The sequence below is a fragment of the Protomyctophum parallelum genome, assembly GCF_964188405.1.
Source record: "Protomyctophum parallelum genome assembly, chromosome: 9".
NCBI classification, from domain to species: domain Eukaryota; kingdom Metazoa; phylum Chordata; class Actinopteri; order Myctophiformes; family Myctophidae; genus Protomyctophum; species Protomyctophum parallelum.
This window is the reverse complement of record NC_139706.1, coordinates 42,351,416-42,374,006: the sequence shown is the minus strand read 5'-3', so window position 1 is coordinate 42,374,006 and position 22,591 is coordinate 42,351,416. Positions and strand designations below refer to the sequence as shown.

General features: G+C 44.5%; 1 protein-coding gene across 1 annotated transcript in view; it reads left to right on the top strand.

The window, feature by feature from the left end:
- The window catches only part of bcl9l (bcl9 like), a 66,152-nt gene extending 43,790 nt beyond the window's left edge, over positions 1-22,362 (top strand). The window contains exons 5-13 of the mRNA XM_083773265.1: positions 6,834-7,011; positions 7,431-7,515; positions 9,449-9,737; positions 10,054-10,709; positions 13,083-13,643; positions 14,206-15,016; positions 15,832-16,116; positions 17,160-17,504; positions 20,271-22,362. Coding sequence (XP_083629391.1) covers positions 6,834-7,011; positions 7,431-7,515; positions 9,449-9,737; positions 10,054-10,709; positions 13,083-13,643; positions 14,206-15,016; positions 15,832-16,116; positions 17,160-17,504; positions 20,271-21,481 — 4,421 coding nt within the window. The 3' untranslated portion in view covers positions 21,482-22,362. The remainder of the gene's footprint in view (positions 1-6,833; positions 7,012-7,430; positions 7,516-9,448; positions 9,738-10,053; positions 10,710-13,082; positions 13,644-14,205; positions 15,017-15,831; positions 16,117-17,159; positions 17,505-20,270) is intronic.
- Positions 22,363-22,591: the final 229 nt, after the last annotated feature.

The following is a 22,591-nucleotide window of genomic DNA, read 5'->3' as shown; positions in this document are numbered from 1 at the left end:
AATTACTGTTCAGAGATAAAAATGGTACCGGTATATAAATATTGAACCAATGAAAAGTATTGACTTTAGTCGACCCATTGGAACACTGGTTCTTTTCGTTTTCATTTCCTGAGTTTAAGTATAGTTTTTGGACATACACGTTTTCTAACTGAACGTTCATCTGAAGCACACATCAAAGATTTGCCATGACTATTTAAATTAAAGACCAAGGACTTTCAGTTGCACCAGACCGTACGTTTACCAACGGTCGGCCCAAAATGGCGGGGGGTTCTGAGCCGCTGGTGGTTGTGAGTCACTGGGGATAGATACTTAGATAGTCCACTTGGTTGGTGCATATTTTCATCTGCAGTCAGACCTCGCCGAAGCAGTGGGGAGCCTGATTTATTTTATTTTATTCTATTTAAGGCCGTCCTCTGTAGTCTATGTTGGAGCCTATGGCTGCATCTGTCCTTATCATGCTCTGTCCTATAGCTCCCCTAGTCTCGTGTAGCCAGATAACTATTTCACAATCTCTGAATGCTATAGAGAGTCTGGAACTACACCTCCCGAAATCCGAGAACGAAGGGACTTTTCTGCACGACTGGGATTCTGCTTTATCCTCTGATCATTTTCAGAGCTTCCGTGCACCAGGGAAGAATTAGAGAATTGTGGGAGGCTTGTCTGGCTCACGAGACTATAGCTCTATAGTCTATAGATGATAGCTCCTCTATCCTCTACGAGACTATAGCTGCTCTATCCTCACTCACTATAGACTATATCCTCACTCACTATAGCTCCTCTATCCTCACTCACTATAGACTATATCCTCACTCACTATAGCTCCTCTATCCTCACTCACTATAGACTATATCCTCACTCACTATAGCTCCTCTATCCTCACTCACTATAGCTCCTCTATCCTCACTCACTATAGCTCCTCTATCCTCACTCACTATAGACTATAGACTATAGCTCCTCTATCCTCACTCACTATAGCTCCTCTATCCTCACTCAATATAGACTATAGACTATAGCTCCTCTATCCTCACTCACTATAGCTCCTCTATCCTCACTCAATATAGACTATATCCTCACTCACTATAGCTCCTCTATCCTAACTCACTATAGACTATATCCTCACTCACTATAGCTCCTCTATCCTCACTCACTATAGACTATAGCTCCTCTATCCTCACTCACTATAGACTATAGCTCCTCTATCCTCACTCACTATAGACTATAGACTATAGCTCCTCTATCCTCACTCACTATAGCTCCTCTATCCTAACTCACTATAGACTATATGCTCACTCACTATAGCTCCTCTATCCTCACTCACTATAGCTCCTCTATCCTCACTCACTATAGCTCCTCTATCCTCACTCACTATAGACTATATCCTCACTCACTATAGACTATATCCTCACTCAGACTATAGCTCCTCTATCCTCACTATAGACTATAGCTCCTCTATCCTCACTATAGACTATAGCTCCTCTATCCTCACTCACTATAGACTATAGCTCCTCTATCCTCACTCACTATATACTATAGCTCCTCTATCCTCACTCACTATAGACTATAGCTCCTCTATCCTCACTCACTATAGACTATAGACTATAGCTCCTCTATCCTCACTCACTATAGACTATAGCTCCTCTATCCTCACTCACTATAGACTATAGCTCCTCTATCCTCACTCACTATAGACTATAGCTCCTCTATCCTCACTCACTATAGACTATATCCTCACTCACTATAGCTCCTCTATCCTCACTCACTATAGACTATATCCTCACTCACTATAGCTCCTCTATCCTCACTCACTATAGACTATATCCTCACTCACTATAGCTCCTCTATCCTCACTCACTATAGACTATATCCTCACTCACTATAGCTCCTCTATCCTAACTCACTATAGACTATATCCTCACTCACTATAGACTATATCCTCACTCACTATAGCTCCTCTATCCTCACTCACTATAGACTATAGCTCCTCTATCCTCACTCACTATAGACTATAGCTCCTCTATCCTAACTCACTATAGACTATAGACTATAGCTCCTCTATCCTCACTCACTATAGACTATAGCTCCTCTATCCTCACTCACTATAGACTATAGCTCCTCTATCCTAACTCACTATAGACTATAGACTATAGCTCCTCTATCCTCACTCACTATAGACTATAGCTCCTCTATCCTCACTCACTATAGACTATAGCTCCTCTATCCTCACTCACTATAGACTATAGCTCCTCTATCCTAACTCACTATAGACTATAGACTATAGCTCCTCTATCCTCACTCACTATAGACTATAGCTCCTCTATCCTCACTCACTATAGACTATAGCTCCTCTATCCTCACTCACTATAGACTATAGCTCCTCTATCCTCACTCACTATAGACTATAGCTCCTCTATCCTCACTCACTATAGACTATAGACTATAGCTCCTCTATCCTCACTCACTATAGACTATAGCTCCTCTATCCTCACTCACTATAGACTATAGCTCCTCTATCCTCACTCACTATAGACTATAGCTCCTCTATCCTCACTCACTATAGACTATAGCTCCTCTATCCTCACTCACTATAGACTATATCCTCACTCACTATAGCTCCTCTATCCTAACTCACTATAGACTATATCCTCACTCACTATAGCTCCTCTATCCTCACTCACTATAGACTATATGCTCACTCACTATAGACTATATCCTCACTCACTATAGCTCCTCTATCCTCACTCACTATAGACTATAGCTCCTCTATCCTCACTCACTATAGACTATAGCTCCTCTATCCTAACTCACTATAGACTATAGCTCCTCTATCCTCACTCACTATAGACTATATGCTCACTCACTATAGCTCCTCTATCCTCACTCACTATAGACTATAGCTCCTCTATCCTCACTCACTATAGACTATAGCTCCTCTATCCTCACTCACTATAGACTATAGCTCCTCTATCCTCACTCACTATAGACTATAGCTCCTCTATCCTCACTCACTATAGACTATAGCTCCTCTATCCTCACTCACTATAGACTATAGCTCCTCTATCCTCACTCACTATAGACTATATCCTCACTCACTATAGCTCCTCTATCCTCACTCACTATAGACTATATCTCCTCTATCCTCACTCACTATAGACTATAGCTCCTCTATCCTCACTCACTATAGACTATAGCTCCTCTATCCTCACTCACTCCAACCGGAAGTAGAAGTCATTCCGTCATTTTTCAGCTGTCGACCATCCCAAGTCTCTTCTTCGTGCTCCAAGGAGTTAGAATTAGGAGACATTACTGAGGCGGAAGGAAACAACACCAAACCTTTCCAAGCTGAACAGCATGAAAGGGACTGCGCATTAGTCCCACATCCCGTTAGTCTGACATACGTGGCCGGTTAAGACTCACCCGTGGCTTCCACGTGCTGTTATGGTTAGGGGTGGGGTTAGTAACGTCGGAATAGCGACCCCAGAATAGTTACGCCAGGGGGAGTCATGTGTCAATCATGTCATTATTGACTTTCTGTTAATATTGGCTAAATGTTTTGATTTCTCTTTGAAAACACTTTCACGTTTCAGAATGAGGTCACATTAGTTCAGATCTTGTTGCTGGTGTCACACTTTTAGATTGCCACAGCTTCTGTGCAACACTGTGTATATTTCCATATGTAAATACTTGACGATCTCAATATTGCCTGATAAGAGTAATAGTAATAGTGCTTCAGACTCCCCAAAGTACTGCGATGCTGCGCACAATCTTACACATACAAATCAAGTTGCACGTGGGAGTAAATGCGTAGGCTAATGTATTCCACTCGTGCAAATTCTAAAAATAGGACCACAAATATGTGTCACAGGTTAAAGCAGTTCTCAGCACATGCTGTAGTTGTAATAAATAGCTGAAACAAATATCAGATTATTATTATTTATTTTATGGTGGTTCATTATGCAGTGTTACTACTAGCAACCATGCAGGGCAGAAGAGCCTGGCCTCTGATCAAAGAACTCGCGGCCATAATCCAGAGACAATGGCATCATTGTCACTCCCTCTGTGGTGACAACATGAATGACACAAATAATGCCTTTCTGAGTCGCACTTGGGAACACTTTATTGACAGTGTGAGGGTCACATACTGTACACTGTCCCCATTGTCCACATTTTATTTAATAATAATAACAATAACTAGAAAAGTCACAATTTTGGAAAATTGCAAAGTGTGGTTGCCGCAGTCGCTTACATAGGCCCCTCCCACTAATGTTGCCAGCCAATTACAATGTCACGTCACCCCTGTGATCATGCGTAAGTAATTTGGAGGGGATTTATCCCCCAAAAATCATGTTTTTGCGACAAACGCACAAATGCATTTCTCGCATTTGCGGCGCCCCGTATGGATGAAAATGGAATTGCTTTTGGAACTTGGTTGATTGAATCACCCGCGACATGTGATTCAAATTTGGGATGGATTGGACATTCCGTTCGTGATTCATGGCATTATTTGTAAATATCTTCGGACGATGATTACGGCCGAACGATACGCACTACCATAATTCTGCAGTTGGTGGTTTATTCTGATAGGAGGAGCCAAAAGTGTGTTTTGGAGAAAATTCAAATTTGCAGGATTATTTTCCCTGACGAAAATGGGCGTGGCCTATATGTGGAAATGCATCATGACCCAAGGAATCCATGGAAAAAGATAATTTGATTTTACGACTTACGGTTCAAGAGTAATAGGGAAAAAGTGGGCTGTTATAGCGCCACCATGAGGCCGACTGATGTAATTTCTTTTCAATTAATTTTCATAATTATTATGAACTTCCCCCCAAGTCTTGTAAATATGGCGCTTATGGTCTCCGAGGGAAACAAATAATTACATTTAGTCTTAGATTTCCCCATTATAAGTATATGGAGAACTAATTAATTAATATTAATTCAATTCAATTCAAAGGGCTTTATTGGCATAAGAAAACATACGTTTACATTGCCAAAGCAGAAAGAACAATACAACAATACAGCAATACAATCAAAACAAAAATTATGTACATTTGAAGGTCAGAATCTTCAATAGAACAAATTCTATGTACCAAGATCACTCGATGCAGGTATAGTGCAGGAATATACACAATGATTAGTCTTTAGGGTGGTTGTGTTCCATTTGATATCCTTCTCCTATCACAGCAACTCAGTCACAATATAAATTAAACTATACAACGGATCTCTTAGCAAAATACAAGCACACGATTCCTGATGAAGCCGGTCGATTTGACATTATGGCATATTTGACATATGGCAAAAACTGTGGGAGGAGTAGTATCCTCATTTACAATAACAATAGTGTGGTTGCCCTGTTAGGGCAACCACACTAATAACAATAGTCTGGTTGCCCACACTAATAACTGGCTCTCTGTAAGGTTTTTGTCCTCAGCTGGAGCAGGTTATATTATCTACACATCAGAGGCTTGATTATCCTTACTGGTGAATTGCCTTTAGTGTACTCTAGCTCCATCTAGTGTTTGGATATTGCAACTTGAATGTATCAGAGTCAAACACATGAGAGATTTGCTTTGGCACGTGGTGCAGCTGCATGGCAACATAAAAACAATTTGTGTATAATAACAACAAGTTGTACTTGGACTGCTTTTTTTCCATCTACACCAAAACCAAAAATGGCTGATCTGCCATTGTTCTGAGCTGCTATTTTTTGGTTGTAAAATATAAATCCCAGGGCTCAAGTGGTTACCACAGGAGTAAAGAACATGGATCTCAGAATCTTTCAGCCCGAGATCCCTGGACCCAAATTTACACAAATATGAATTAACCACTTAAAGGAGTAGTTGACTTATTTTCTATCAATTACACTTCCCATGAAGCCTTGAATTCATGGAGATGTTTTTGTTGTTGCATTCCTGAGCCAATCATTTGATAACTCTTGGAGTCTCCGGTTGATTGATGACCAAATTATTGGCTCAGGAATGCGACAAAATCAAAAATAAATTTCCATGAATTCAAAGCTTCATGGGGTGTGTAACTGATAACTGGTAACTGAAATAAATATTTTTTGTATTTTTTGCGTGAACTACTTCTTTAAGTCGTATTTCCAAAAATAGTAGATTGATCTACAAAAAACGTGTTACTTACAATGTGATGTGCTGTGAGCTATGATCGATCAAGAGATATGGAGTAGAGGAGGGGGGGAGGCCACCAAGTATAGATCCCTGGGGGTCTCCGGTCATTGACGTAATATTTATCTGATCGTGCCACAGGATATATCCCAGAGCTGATGAAATAACATGTCTGAACAATTTGTTAATGTGGCTCTCAAAGTTTAGAAGACAGACGATCTGAACATTGTTGGATAACGCAGTGATTCTCCCCCAGCTTCATTATTATTATCTTAAAACATTTTATATAGTGAAAATAGCAGATTGCAATTTTTGCTACTTTTGTCCGACACTCTTGTATGATGACATTAATTTATGGAAACAAAAACAAAAACAAAACTGTAATCTGGAGATATAGGTTTCTCCCTGACAGCAAAGATATGCATGTGAGATAGATTCACATCTTTGGGCCTGGTTTCCAGCCTGATTCGCTACATTCCGTGAATTTGTGTGACAAAACAAATTCATGGAACGCAGCGAATCAGGCAGGAAACCCGGCTACCTAATCTACCTTTGTAAAATCCTGTAAATTTGGTTCCTACTGTAGCTATCAATCATTTAGCTGGGGACCCCCTGGAACCCCGTCAAGGACCCCTGGGGGCCCCTAGACGCCCACGTATGAAACCAGTAGAGAATGTAGTGAGTGTTGATTTGGATGTTCTCTCTCAGGTGAGCGCGTGCTGGCCGCTTCCATCCAGAGCCTGTCGGGGGGTCGCTCCTCAGCGGGCGCTGTGTCTGAATCCGGGGCTCCAACCATGGCACGTGGAGTGGGACCTGGGCTGAGGTCCGAGGCCTCACAACACTCCCAGCAAGTGGTCTATGTTTTCACAACCAGCCTAGCCAACAAGTGAGACATTTTGCTTACAGTATCTTTCTGATTGGCAGATAGTGTTTGTTCACTCCCCATCTCTCCAGCTCTGAAGTAAACAAAAAATCACACATGTGTGACGTGAGGGGCGCTAATATTAAAGTCTAACTCATGTTGATTAGGTGATGTAATGGTGATGTAAAAACCAACGGTGACAAAACAAACATTAAATTCTCTTTATTGTTAATGGCATTTAATGTTTGTGTTAGGGACAAGATGACGTAAATGTGAGGATGAGGGGGTACTCTCCTCCAAGGGGTACCAAAAAAGTTTGAGAACCCCTGTTCTATAGCAATGATTACTGTCAGAATATAGAGCTATTTATCACTTAATTTTAACAAAACATTATCACTTACTTATCACCTTTGACTGTGTAATCTCCTGTCTCCGGTTTACAGTGCTGCAGAGGCAGTCATGAAGGGACAGACCGATTCCATCCTACTGTTTCACCAGCAAAATGTTCCAAGGACCAAGTTGGAGCAGGTCAGACCCCTGCCTCAAAGGCCCCATTTCCACCAAAAGAACCTTGGTCCTTGAACTGGTTCTGTTCTTTATTTTTTACGATGATTTATTATATCACATCTGCATCTTCCAACCTGAATAGTGACACGGCCACTTTGGTTCCCACTTCAGGGAAAGAAAATGTATTGTTTGGTTTCAGCTTAGCCTTTTGTGGATCTGAACCAATTCATTGCACTGCTGCAATCGTGTTGGGGAGGAATCCCGAGGCGTTCCCAGGCCAGTGTGGAGATATAATTCCCCCATCTGGTCCTTGGTCTGCCAGGAGGTCTGCTAAACCCAGTGGGACGTGCATAGACATGGATGACCTCCCTAGGGAGACGCTCGGGAGGCATCCGTAATAGATGCCCGAACCATCTACGCTGGCTCCTTTCCAATCGTAGGAGAAGCGGTTCTACTCCAAGTCTCTTGGGTGACTGAAATTACTCCCCCTATCTCTAAGGAAGATGTCAGCCACCCGTCTGAGAAAACTAATTTCGGCCACCAGCAATCTTTGTTCCTACTCTCACCATGAAGTATCGGTCATGACCCATACTTCATGGTGAGAGTAGGAACGAAGATTGCTCGGTAGACAGAGAGCTTGCCTTCTGACTAAACTCTTCAACTGGTCGGCTCGGCTGCATGTTGCAAGAACAGCAAGAACATAGGTTTAGAACGATAATACCTAAAATGAATTCTAATAAACAAAATGGTTCAATCATGAGATTTTATTTAGCTTTATGCCATGCACATGAGATGCATTCGGAAATGCACTCCTAAAGAGTGCTAATGTGATTTAAGAGGCTCTGGTATTGACGTCATACGGCAATCTGATACGAGTTAATTTATGAACGGCCAGAGTAGATATTCATCAAGTAATGCTGGTGTTTTCATCTTTTAAATTTGCATTCAATTCATCCCATGTATAAACATGATTACAACCTGTTTTATTACATGTAAAAACATTACTATGAAAACCCCTGCATATCCCGTCCGTCCGTCACCCACACCTCCATATATGGTCAAGCCTCGTGACATCACGTCTCCATATATGGTCACGTCTCGTGACATCTTGTGACATCATGCATGAAACACCCATCGTGTATTTGACCACGCAAACAGTGCAAGAGATCTTCTCAGCCACCACAGGTGCAAGGGGATGTGAAAGTCTATTTTGGTCTCCCATATAGGGCTTTGTTCCTCTTTTCACTAGCAGTTGTTTTGACCGAATCTGTGCATTTGTTACAGGGATGTGGCCTCTAATGTGACGGATCATTTGTTACAGGGATGTGGCCTCTAATGTGACGGATCTAGAGTCATTTGTTACAGGGATGTGGCCTCTAATGTGACGGATCTAGAGTCGTGGACCAATGCCACATTTTTGGGTCCGATCACGATTTTGCTCGAGATCTAGACCACTGATGATTTTGCTAGAGGTCTAGACCACTGATTATTGTTAAAGTGTTGACCGATGCTTTGTACCAAAAAACAGAACACAAAGTCTTGAAACTATTTCGAGCATCGTAGATTTGATAGATTTGAAAAGAAATAAACAAATGGAGAACCAATATATATTATACAATATTAGGTGTACAGTAAACTTCAATAAGATGCAATAAACACGCAAACAAGTCAATATATGAACTGAACTTTAAAATTGCACACATGCTTACAATATTGCTTTGTGACGCAAAGATGTTGCGAGTTTGTAGAAAAAAAACTGATACTGATCTCATTAAAGGTATATTCAGTGATTTCACTTAATTCACATAATATATAGAGTACCGTATATGTAAATGCCATAGGATGTCAGATGTCTGGCTATTTCTCCTAATCATTCCTTCTGATGACATCAAATGACTGTGCTTCCCTGTTATACTATGACAGAGCATTGTGTCTATTGTGTGGTGTACCACAGGGCCTCGCGTTGGGGAAGCTTTCCAGCCTGTCGGAGAAGGTGAGCAGCTCCAGCAGCTCTCCGCCCGTAGGCATCCCCAAATCCCAGAGCGGCACGCCACGGCCGGCCTCTGCGGGCGTGGCTGGAAGCCATGCGCACGCCGCGGGGGCGGCGGGGACACTGTCGTCTTCGGCAGGGCACTCGGACAGCGAGTCGCCCCAGATGAGGCCCACCACCGGGGCTCCCAGCAATAACATCAGCGTCATTCATCCGCACAAGTCAGGAGGAGGAGGAAGCACCCCGTCTCAAGGTTGTTCTAGTTCAGCATTTTTGCTTTATTTATTTTTAAATTGGTTAGCTAGTTTAGTTTGTATTTTCCAGATTGGAAAAAAGGGTGTTCAAATGTATGAGCTAAGTTAAAAAGTTGTCAAAAGGTACAAGCTCACAATGCAAGGCAATGCATTGCGAGTTTGTACAGTAGATTGGCTATTTTGCGTTGTATTTTAGAAATTCTTAAAACTGGCACAGCTAAAGGACTTGTGTATACAATACTGATAAAGAATAAAACATTATTATTTGTGTTAGTTTCAGTGAATTTGAATAACCCTGCACTGCTTCCTCTGCAGGTCTGCTTCCGGGAGGTCCTGGAGGAGGCTGTGGCGATGGGCCGGGTGGGGCAGGGGGGGGCTCCCCGTCGGGGGGAGGAGGAGGGGCCAGCCCCTCGGTCCTGTCGGCACACCTGCAGGGTGAGGCGGGGCCGAGGGGCGCAGCCAGCCTTTCCAAAGAGCAGCTGGAGCACAGGGAACGCTCTCTGCAAACGCTGAGGGACATCGAGAGATTGCTGTTGCGGAGCGGGGCCGGCGGTGGCGCCCCCACCCCTGGTGGGGACGCTGGGGGTCCTAACAACAACCCCAACAACAACTCCTCAAACCTGAACAATAACAACAACGTGCACGGCGGCTCCGGCCTCGACGACGACAATGGCGGCAACAATAATGGCGGGGATTGCAACAGCGGTAACATCATGGCCTCTGCATTGCCCCCTATGGGAGTAATGAAGAAGTACGAGGAGCCCCTGCAGTCCATTATGTCCCAAACACAGAACATTGGCGCACCCGGCATGGAGAGCCCTCAGATGGGCTCCCACCACCACGGCATGCCTTCTCACCCTCACCCCCACCACCAGCTCTCCCCCGGGCTGGACATGGGCTCCTTGATGGGCCCGGACGGCCTTACCCCGGAGCAGATGGCCTGGAGGAAACTCCAGGAGGAGTACTACCAGGTAGAGCTGCCACAATCCATTCCTTTCTTACCGTCTATTCCATGTTTGATTAACCCATTTAGGCCTGACGTCGAAATCTTTAAAATTCCTTCTGAATCACAGTTTTCTGAAATACCTGTTTCTATATCAGTAGTTCTCAAACTATTTCATGTCAAGGACCCCCAAAAATGTATGTAATTGGCCGTCGACCCCCATCTGAAAATATGTTGTTCCAGGGACCCCCCCAGAAGCAAAGATTTGAGTTAAAAACGTTCGCTCTGAAAGAATATATAGTATATTCAAAGATTTGCGCCACATTTTCTCGATTTTTCAATAGCTAAAGTATTATGAAATGCTTAAAACACCAAAATGGGTTCCCATCCAGAATGGGTCGATGTTGTTTTTTATAATGGGCACAATCGATTAGTGTGGGACCTGTTCTTGCTAGCTACGTTTATAAGCGTAGACAAACGTTTACTGTATATATGAACGCGCTGTCCGTCTGTTTACCTTTTAGCATTGCTCCGGGTAGAATAGCCCTCCTCCTTCACCAGCAGCAATGTTTATTTTAAATCCAGCTCTGTTGAGCCTCCATTATAACCCGATTTTCAAAGCGCCGTATCTCCAAAGGTTAGAGAGCTGTCCATGGTGAGCCGGCGCGCATCTGCCGATCATAAATCATTTGTGATTTTGTATCGCATCGCTGAGACAATGTAGCTGGTTGTACTGCTAGCTAAAGGCTGTGAGCTGTGGTGTCGTTCCACTTCCGGAAGCCCCCACCCTCCTGTTTAACGCGGGAGGACAACAAGCTCGGTAGCATTGGAGTGAACCAGCGGCAGAGAAGCAGTCACAGTTTTTGAACACTAGATGGCAGTAAAGAAGTTAAGCCCTATTTAATATTTAGTCATACAACAGTGTGTTGCACAAAATGAGCGAACATAGCAGATCTACATGCTCAGCTTTTTTCTTAAAGGTATTATGACATTATTTATAACATAATTTTAACAACATTAAAAGTCTTGGCCATGGTCCTTCAAACGTGTCTAAAAAGTTTGAACACTCAACTCCACTCCAGTATTTCTTGCCAGGAGTTTTTGTGTATGTGTAATCTGCATCCTGAGAAGCCATGGAAAAACACATTCTTTTAGCCTGTAGATGTCGGTAATTCCCCCTTTCCTGTCAACCCAAGATGCGCTTCTTTGACAACTTAGTAGGAACGTCACCGTCAAAAATAATAATAAGAGTCATCTAGGCCAGTTGGTATCCAGTGTAAGGACTTGTGTTGATTGACACAGCCAACAACAGAGCAGATTGATTTTTCTCTAGAAGCCATTATTAGTAAGTATTACAAAGAAACAAAGTTGCGGTCACAATGAGGAAGCGGAGAGGAGAGGGGCGGAGAAGAGAGGGTAGGCAGGGAGCAGAGGGGAGGGGGCGGAGGTTTAGCAGGGATCTACGTATATGCCTGCCGTCCAACCAGATGAGACATTTTTGCATAATTATTCACAAAAGTCCAGACAGCAGAGAATACACTGAATGTTCAAACTTCGTTTTTTTTGTGTGAAATTGATGTCAAGAAAAGCCAAAAACCAAAAAATCTACAAAAATGTGTTTTAAATGTCACAATCCCTTTAAAGGACAACTTTAGTTTTTGTCAACCAAGGTTCATGTTTTAGGTTGTTATTAGAGAAAGTAAAAGATGAGTGTTCATTTTTTTTCATTTGCTGCTTTCTTTCGTTTTAGGGATTTTGGCTCTTTTTGACAGGGGGGCGGGGGCATTCGAGCATGGGGCTATATATGTATTTTTTTATAAAATGTTATGGTGATTTATTTTTGTATTATTTACTATAGTCCTAATAAACCCCAGGAAATTACATCTGGCCACAGAAGATCACAGGATCTACTGAATGTGAAGGTAGCCTACTGGGGGAAGGTTTATACTGTGTGTATAGGCTCAATATGTCAGTTTGTCACATTCAATAGATCCTGTGATCTTTTGTGGCCAGATGTAATTTCTTGGGGTTTATTAGGACTATAGTAAATAATACAAAAATAAATCGGCATATTTTGTAAAGAAATACATATTTAGCCCCATGCTCGAATGCCCCCGCCCCCCTGTCAAAAACTGCTAAAATCCCAAAAACAAAAGAAAGCAGCAAATGAAAGAAAAGTAACACTCACCTTGTAGTTTCTCTAATAACAACCTAAAACATGAACCTTAGTTGAAAAAAACTAAAGTTGTCCTTTAAGCTGGAGTGAAACATAAATCAACCCCCCCCCCACCCCAAACACTGATTATATTTGAGCAGAATCAAGACTGAAAGATAAAGATAAGGTTAATTTCTCTTCACAATCGGTCCAGTCATGATTAACTATTGCACCGCCTGCTCCCAGGAGAAGCGACGTCAGCAGGAGATGCAGCCCCACCACGGACAGCAGCAGCAACACGCGCAGCAGCAGCACTTCAGGATGATGACGGAGATGGCGGCCATGCAGCACGGAGCCGGCGGTCCCGTCATGATGCGGGGGCCGCCGCCCCCGTACCACCACAGCGGCAAGCCCGGGGGAGAGCAGCAGTGGCCGCTGCCCCCCGGGGCCATGATGGGGGGGGGAGGAGGAGGAGGGGGGGGGGGGATGGGCGGAGGAAACGCACGCATGATGGACATGCACCAACAGGAGGGAGGGCCCCGCGGCGCGCCCAGGTTCCTGGGACAGATGCAGAGAGGCCCTCCGGGTGGAGGCGGAGGAGGAGGGAGTTTCCCCGGCAGCCCTGGCTCCGTTCTATCGATGGTGGAAGGCATGGGGGGCCATCATCATCAGAGGCCCCCCAGGCCGGGGATGGTGTGGCTGGACGACATGCACAGCAACATGGGAGGAGGAGGAGGTGGCGGGGGGCCGTTTCACCCAGGCTGCTACCCCGGCGGGCCGGGCGGACCGCCCCCTCAGCACATGCAGGTATTATTAGGCCTCCCACAACTAACTAACTAATTGCCTGCATTGCATCTGTTGAAACAAGAGTGGAAATAGATGATCTACAAGCTCACAACGTATTGCTATGCAACGTGGTGTGAGCTTGTCGAATGGCTATTTCCACTATTTGGGAAAATATTTGAATGTATGAAATTATTAAACACATGGCCTGTTTTGACCATAGTACATTACCGTACAGTACTGCACTGAATTTTGATTATTGGTACCGGTCATTTCTATGTATATTTTAATGACTGATTCATATGTTCCAATGTTCAATGCCAAAAACACAATTCAATCTTTAATCACAGTTAGTTTTGTGAAGTGTTTTTTTTATCATCCGTAGCATTAAATACTGTAACATACTTTAAATTGTTACACAGAGGAATAGGCTGAAGTTAACGGCGTATAAATGCCTGTCCTTCATAATACCATTTTGTTATTTTATTTGGACAAAAAGCAGCTGCAGTGAATGTAAATGTGGCCTCTAGAATAATGAACAGTCAACATTAATGTCATGATGGTGACTTGGTACCCTGACCTGCAGGGCGACCCGGATCGCCTCCTGACCCGAGAGGAGATGTTCCGCATCATGGAGAAGCGCCAGCTGCAGGGGCTCCACAGGCTGGAGCTGGACCGCCTGGCCAAGCAGCAGCATCAGGCCGGCATGGGCCAGAGACTCCTGGACAACCCCGGGGGGTTTCCTAACATAGGAATGGGGCCCCGGGGGGGTCTGTCGTCCCGGGGCGAGCCGATGGACTTCCCCGGTTCCCGTGACGTGATGATGGGCTCTCCTGGTGCTGGGGGAGGAGGCGGAGGCCCCCCTCCCCAGATGAGAGACTTGGTGGATTCTCCGCTGGGGGGCCTGGGTATGAACATGATGAGCGCTGAGCAGCAGCAGCAGATGATGCTGGTGCAGAAGCTGCGAGGAGGCGGAGATTTGGGCGAGATGTTAAGCCCGGAGGAGATTGCACGAATCAGGGCGATCCAGAACGGAAGGGGCGGAAACAAGGGGATGATCCCGGGGGGTCCCGACGGTCCCCTCCAGTTTCCCAATCAGAGCCCCTTCGGAGGGGGTGGACAGGCTGAGGGCGCGTACCTCCAGCAGCATCCCCCCGGCCCCGAGATGTTCGGGCCCGGCGACCACCACCAGGGTGGTCCCGCTCAGATGGGGGGGGCCACATCGCGGCTCAGTCACATGCCCATGGCGGGAGGAGGCCTTGGCACTCGCCACCCTTCCGACCTGGCCCTCAACATCAATGCCATGACCTCGCCTGCCATGCCACCACCACACCAGCTCAAGTCTCCATCCCTCAGCCAGCAGCCGTCTCCTCTGCTGCCTTCCCCCTCTGCTCCAGGTAGGCCTGCTCACAATTATTAGTGTGGCTAACCCTAAAGCCCAAACCACACCTAAGGGTTGAGACGGGACGAGACGGTTCATAAGGTCAACCACACAAATGCAACTCAATGAGTTGCTTTGTTGTGGTTGACCTTAAAACGGTTTTGTCCCAAGGAGTCCCTACCAGTGTGGTTTGGGCTTAACAGGACAACCACACCCTGTAGTACTTTATTCTGTATGATAGACAGCAGTCGCGCTACTAATCGACCGGCTACATCGGGAATCGTGGACGTGGGCTCGTATATTGCCAAGAGATATGTTGTTTTCAGTTTAAATTATATTATTAATTTATTACTGAATTAATTTTCCATATTGACTTGAATGGAAAATGTGAAAACTCACATTAAAGATTCTTTGTCTCGTAAATTAACGCCCCACTTGATCACACTACAGAGTCACACAAAAGTATCAAAAGTAGAAGATTTGCAAGCTTGGTTTTGAGCTTGTAGATCTGCAATCTGGGAACCCATTGGCAAAAAAGGGGGAAAATGGAGCCCCCTGCAGTTTCTTCCCACTCTGAATGTGTCTTGAGAGATTAGTAGATCTGCTATTTTTGAATTTGAATCCTGAAAAGTAAGTAAGACATATGAGGTTTCCAACTGCCAGAGACAATCTATTTGTACATTTAAGTTATTTGTCATAATTGCCCTGTGCCTAAAAGAAAAAGAAAAACTGTTGCATTTATATTATTCCAGTGTTCAATGCAAAAGAACACACAATTAAATTGTTAACTGCAATTATTTGTGTGACAATCCTACTTGGTGACTGGCCCAGCTCCAGGACTGAAGTCACCCACTCAGATGTCCTCCACGGGGCCTCACCCTCCGGCCTCTGGCGCTGGGACTCCCTCGTCCTCTTCCATGAAGTCCCCTCAGGTCATGGGGTCTTCCGCCCTCGGCCTGCGCTCTCCCTCTGGCTCACCCGGACAGCTCAAATCACCGGCCATGCCCGGGGGCTCTCCTCCGGGCTGGGCGTCCCCGAAAACGGCTCTTCCCAGTCCGGGCGGACCCAACGGCGGGAAGGGAGTGGGCAACGGAGGAAGCAGCTCTACGGAGACCGGTATGGACAGAACCCCAAGACATTCACACACTAAATATAGAGCGTCGCAGTCCCACCCCCTACCAGGGCCCAGGAAATGATTCCTCGTTCATTTTCCTCAGACATTTCAAAAAGTATTTATTTAAAGACCTTTTGAGCCAACTCGAGTTGTGAGAAATCATGACAACAAACACAATTTTTCGGGCCGAACAAATAATTAGAAAGAAATAAACGGCAGGTTACAACACTTTTTTTGTTGTTTTTCTTTTTGTAATTATTTGTTCGGCCCAAAATGTTGTGTTTGTTGTCATGATTTGTCACAACTCCAGTTGGCTTTGTCCGCGGCGTAAACTTCTTTAAATATGTTTTTTGAAAAGCCTATGGAGAAAATGAACGGGGAATTCACTTCTGGGTCTCATGTCGTCATGACTGCGACGCTCTATGTCATTGTTCTTCTAGTGTTTTGTTAGCTTTCAATGCAACGCTTTATGCTTTATGCCAGCGGTCTTCAACATTTTCCAGGCCAAGGACACATTAGCTAATAGAGAGATGAAGCAGGGACCCCCACTACATATTGGATAAAATTGTGTTGCATATTAAACTGTTTTACTGTTCACACAATAGGTTTTATAATTTGTTAAATTTAGATTAATCTGTCATTACATTTCTTTGGAAAACAAACCAAGAAATACAATTAAATAAGCTATTCTGTACAGCAGAACATTCTTTGAGATTTATTTAAAAAAAACATCATAAACAGTTGTTTATGTTCTACTCACTCACTACATCTTTTCACATTTGTGGTTTTGACCTTGTAGTAATTATCAGTTGGTACTAGCTAGGGCTGGTATATCAATATTATCCATATCGTGATATGAGAAGAATCATAATACGTTGATATGTGTTGTATTTTCTAGGTTTAATCACTTAAGCCTCATCATATACTTAAAACAACAATCAACAATTGTCAAAAAATAGCAACTCTACAAGCTAGGCCTGGCCTTGTGATGTAATGCATTGTGATCACCATGCGATTGCCTTAAATGTGTGATGTATTTTTGCAGGTGACCCGTCATTGCCCCCCAGGAGCTCCAACTCCACTCCAATAAGCCAGCCGGGCTCCATGAATCCCAGCATGCCGTTCAACTCTTCTCCGGACGGCGCGCCTCACGGCGCGCCTCACGGCGCCCCTCACGGCCCCCCTCACGGCGCCCCTCATGGCGCCCCTCATGGCGCCCCTCATGGCGCCCCTCACACCCAGAACCCTCTGTCCCTCATCATGTCCCAGATGTCCAAGTACGCCATGCCCAGCTCCACTCCGCTCTACCACGACGCCATCAAAACCATCGCCACTTCCGATGACGAGATGCTTCCAGAGCGCCCTCTCCTGTCAGGTGTCAGCGTCGCAGGTACCGTAAATCAGTGGATCTTTCAGAAGGAAAGGAAATGGTCAAGCGCCATGACACTTTCATGGACACTTTCATGGGATCAAAACTCACACCGGAGGTTCAATGAATACATGGCAGTGAATGGAGCCGGCTGGACCAGTTTGAGAACTTATGTCATATAATCGGTTCAGGAATATAAACGAAGACATAGCACAGATTGTTTTCTAATCACTTGCTTTTCGAGTGCAGTAAGTGCACAGTATATAATTTTATCTGAGGATTTAAACAGCAGCCGGTATCGTTTCTGGCTCGGAGGTATCGTGAGATTTGGCTGCCAGAAAGGAAACGGTGGGAAGTCTCGCGATACTTGGTACGTTCAGAAAGGTACTTTGTGCTCTTTAAATACCACATCTCTATAAAAATTACACAGTGTACACATCAAAAAGCTACACCGCAGACAATAATATGTTATATGTCTTCTGTTGTTTTCCAGAAGCGATTACTTTACAAAAGGTCTCAGTCATTCAGAAATAGTGTTTGTTCATGAGCTGGTCACTGACTGAGCTCTCTTGACTCCAGTGCATTCTGCCAAACTTTTGGCTTCTTTGGCTTCGTTTGGCTCCCATGAAAGCATCCATGAAAGTGTCATGGCGCAGCCCAGTCACATGACCATGTCCTTTCCTTCTCAAAGCTTCCTTGGGGAACCCCAGGGGTCCTTGAGGGGTTACAGGGGGCCTATAGTAAATGATTGAAAGTTCATAGTTTGGTTCCATTTGTACACTCTCTGAGTTATGTGGGTCTGTGGCCTATTGCTGGGGCAAACTGCAGGGTTCCTGAAATTAAAAGTTTTAGAACCACTTCTGTTGAAAAAATATACATACAAAATACTCACTTCTCACAAATCATCTAATAATAATGCTAATAATGAACTTCAGATCTTTCTGAAATGTTGCTCAGAAGCAGTGTTGGGAAAGGTTACCGTACTTAAAATGAGTCATTAGTGTCAAGGAATTCTGTATAGGTTAGTTTGAGACATTTGGCACTATCACTATGACTATGAGATAGAAGTTTAATAATATATGAGCTCATGGGAGAAGTACATGAAACATTCAGGGTGGTACAGTATAGTGCTCTGAGGAAAGCAGAGAAAGAACCTAGTTGTATACATATTACAACGATAAGAGAGGAACTTCGTTGTGTCATGGGACCAAGCTGTACACAAAACAATAGATACCAGGCCCGTGCCGTGTCATCTTGACTCTATTCAGATGGGAAGTGCATATAAAGGGGCCAAGGTGAATAACATGAACTAGAACTGCACTCTATTGAGTGCCTACTTGCTTGTTGCACACAAGTAGGCCATAAATGGCCTACTAGTGCGCAAGCAGAGCGTGCAAGTACTGTCGACCGCTACAAACTGTCAAATCTCAGCTTCTCTTCTCTATTTGCGACGTACCTAGTTTTTGTAGGTAAAAAAGTAGTAACGTAATGTTGTAATTAATACGGATGAGTGACGGCTTTCGATGGTGACGTATATGTCGATCAGTGTCGGGTGGATTAAAGGAAATGCCTCTATGTATATGTAATTGGTAAGTTGATTAGCGGTATAATGTGGTTACTTTGCATATGCCCCGTTTGATGTGTATGTATCGTAGCAGCATATGACATCAGGCCAGGGTTTAACTGGTATAACTAGCTCTCAATGATTACTTAATACAGTTGTGGATTAAAGGACCCAATGCCAGGGTGTAATTGATTTTCGATGGTGACGTAATGACGATATGGTTTAGTGTCGGGAGGATTAAAGGTAATGCCCCTATGTATACATGTATGTAATCTAACACTACTGCCATATCAAGCACAAGTAGTCATTGCGTCATGCGCTGGCACAGCGCATACACATCAAACGGCGACATACGGATCGAAGCACTGGACGAAAACTATTACTTGCGCGCTCTGCTTGCGCAAGTAACTAGAAATGTACTCTGTCGAGGTGCCAACTTGGGCCAAGCAGAGCGGATCCTTTAGACCTGTTATTGACCATATACCAACCTTGAAACGTACCTTAGTTACGTTACCATCAACATCCAAGGACCCAGGTTGTGAAATAATTAGTAATTGTAACTCTGCTATTAAATTGGAAAAGTAATAAATGAATGTAGTGAAGTTACAGTAACACATTACTATCAGCACCGCTCAGAAGTGCTTTGCAAATATTGCTGTATAAAATAGGTATGAACATACAGCTGGATGACCATATTTGAAGTAACCTGGAAAACACTGCAGAGACTGCATATGAGCACTAATTGTCTATACTTTTAAAGGCTTCCTAAAAGCTCAACTTAAAGGTAGAATAAGTGATATTGTCTATCATTGCTATAGTATAGACTCTATAACAAGTACTTCTATGCTATAGTATAGATAGAGTATTTGTTTAGAACAGAGGATAGAGAACTCACACAGGATACAGCATAAACAAGTTAATTTGGAAGTGATAACACAAAGAAATGAGCACACAAAATTAGAACTGGAACACCATCAATTGGTAAGCTGATGAATGGGAACTTTCTCCTGATTGGATGAAATTGGCAACCCACCTGAACATGTAATTTCTGTTGACTAAAGAGCTGGAGGGATTGGGTGTCCTCTGTTACTGAACAAACACTCTTAACAATGTTTACTATGACAATAATAGAGCTTTAACCTTTTTAACAAACACTGTTTTGTTTTAACCAACAACATATCACTTACCCTACCTTTTAACATGCTCTTTCCCATGCTTATCAGGGAACATGGGGAACCCCCAGATGGGCCCCCACAGCGACCCACAGAGCCCCATGGGGATGGTCCTCCAGGGGCAGCAGCCGCTGTCCCACGACACCTCTGGACCCATGCTGTCTTCACCCAACCACCCTATGGGCCTGCCTGGCATGATGGTTGGGGGCCCGTCGGATGGCATGGGGCCCTGCAACGTCTCCCCCATGTCCCAGAACCAGATGGCCGGTTTTGGCCGCATGCAGCCTCAGCCCCACGGACCCATGCATTCCCCGATGGGAGGGATGGCGCAGCAGTTCTCGCAGTCCGCTGACGATGTGGTCATGCCACCGCAGCAGTTGCACTTGCTGGCCAAGGGTCTCTCTCACCAGCGAGGCTCTCACCATCCCTCGGAATCATCCCACCCATCCCATCCCTTCGCCTCGATGACACACGGAGCTGATCTGAGCGATGTCATGCGGACCTCGCACACGGGCATCCCCGAGTTCGACCTCTCCCGAATCATTCCTTCTGACAAGCCCAGTAGCACCCTCTCGTATTTCCCCAAGAGTGAGCCCCAGGGGAACCCCCACCATGGCGGGCAGGGCCCCCAGCAGCAGCCCACCACGCAGCAGCTCCTCAAGCAGCTCTCGGCCTCCGGCCCGCCGCACAGCAATGCGCCCTCCTCCAACCCCCACATCGCCAACCTGCAGAACATGATGGCCGAGCAGCAGCTCCCTCCTCACCCCACACACGGCGGGATCATACGCCAGGGCATGGCCATGCACCCGGGGGGCTCTAGGGGAATGGGAGGAGGCATGGGAGGCATGGGTCCCATGTGTCCCCCGGGACACATGATGGGAAGGACAGGCATGATGTCTCAGCAGCAACTCCAACAGCAGCAGCAACAGCAGCAGCAGCAGCAACAAGCCATGATGGCAAACAGCCTGCTGCACCATCCGTCACACCCGCAGGCCGGCATGATGTCCCCCCAACAGCACCCGCACAATCTGATGGCACAGCAGAACCTTATGATGATGCAGGCCAAGCAGCGCGCCATGTCTGTGGGCGCGGGGGATCCTTTTGGCCCACAGGGGCCTCTCATGTCCCCTCAGGGTCCTATGATGGGCCCTCCCCATCCGCAGTCCGGTATGATGGGACCCCAGGCTCTGCGTCAGCGGGGTATGTCATTGGACGGTCCCATGGGCTATGGCCCCGGCAGTATGACCAACATGCCTTTCTGATCCATTTCACACACAACTGTAAAAACTTTATTTACACAATTTAGCTTTCTCCCCCCATCATGTCCAAATGTTTTTATTACTTATCTCTGCCAGGTCGATAGGTCGGGAGGCAGAGGTTATGTTGTTGTTCCCGCAGTTGTTCAAAAGAGATGCATTGTAAAACTAAAAAGAATAAAAAAAGAAAGAATGAAAGAAAGAAAGGAGAGAAAAAAAGGAGAATCTTGAATTTCTAGTACAATAACGAATTTAGGAAATTGTACTGAAACACGGTTAAATGACAAATCTCAAGCCATTTTCTAAAATACTGTAAAAATTGTATATTTCGCAGAAGTGTGTATTTGTTGTGGAGAACAATATTGGGGGATGGGAGAGGAGTGCCTCAAATTTCTATTTGTTTTAATATCATTGATTATTTTCACCAACTACCAAACTGTTGTGCAAAGGAAAATATATAATATATAGTTGCTGTAAATAAGATGCAATTTGTGATTGTTTGCAATGGTACTGTTTAACTGTGTTTTAATAGAAGTAAAGAAAGAAAAGAAAAGAAAAAAAAGAATAATATTGGTCTATCTATAACATGGTGTTTCAGTCTCAGTTATTATTTGACTGCTCAGCTGTTGGCTGTAATGTTTAATAACGGATGTGAAGGATACAGTTGCAGTATAATGGAAAAACTTTTTTTTTTTACTTTGCAGGATAGAAATAAGAGGAATGTAAGTAAAAAATAACGTCATATTGTCAATTGTAACACGTTTGCTGGATGTTACACATTACACACTATTACAGAAATATCCTTCATGGCATGGTAAAAACACTGCGTAATTACAAAAAAGAAAACACTGAAATCATTACATGTGTACACAATACATGTGTAGTTGGGACAGCATATTTATCCACCAGAGAATGAACAAGTCGCTCGAGAAGAAGCCCTACCACCAAACACCCCAAACCAAAGCGTGGCTAAAATATGCAGACCTCTAGGTCAGTGCTTCTCGCCCTTTTCAGGCCGTGTCCCCCTCCCCACTACAAAACATCATGTGTGAACTTGGGACCCCCATTGTAGGAGTTGAGGCATTACATTTACTGACTCAGATTAATATTGTGTTG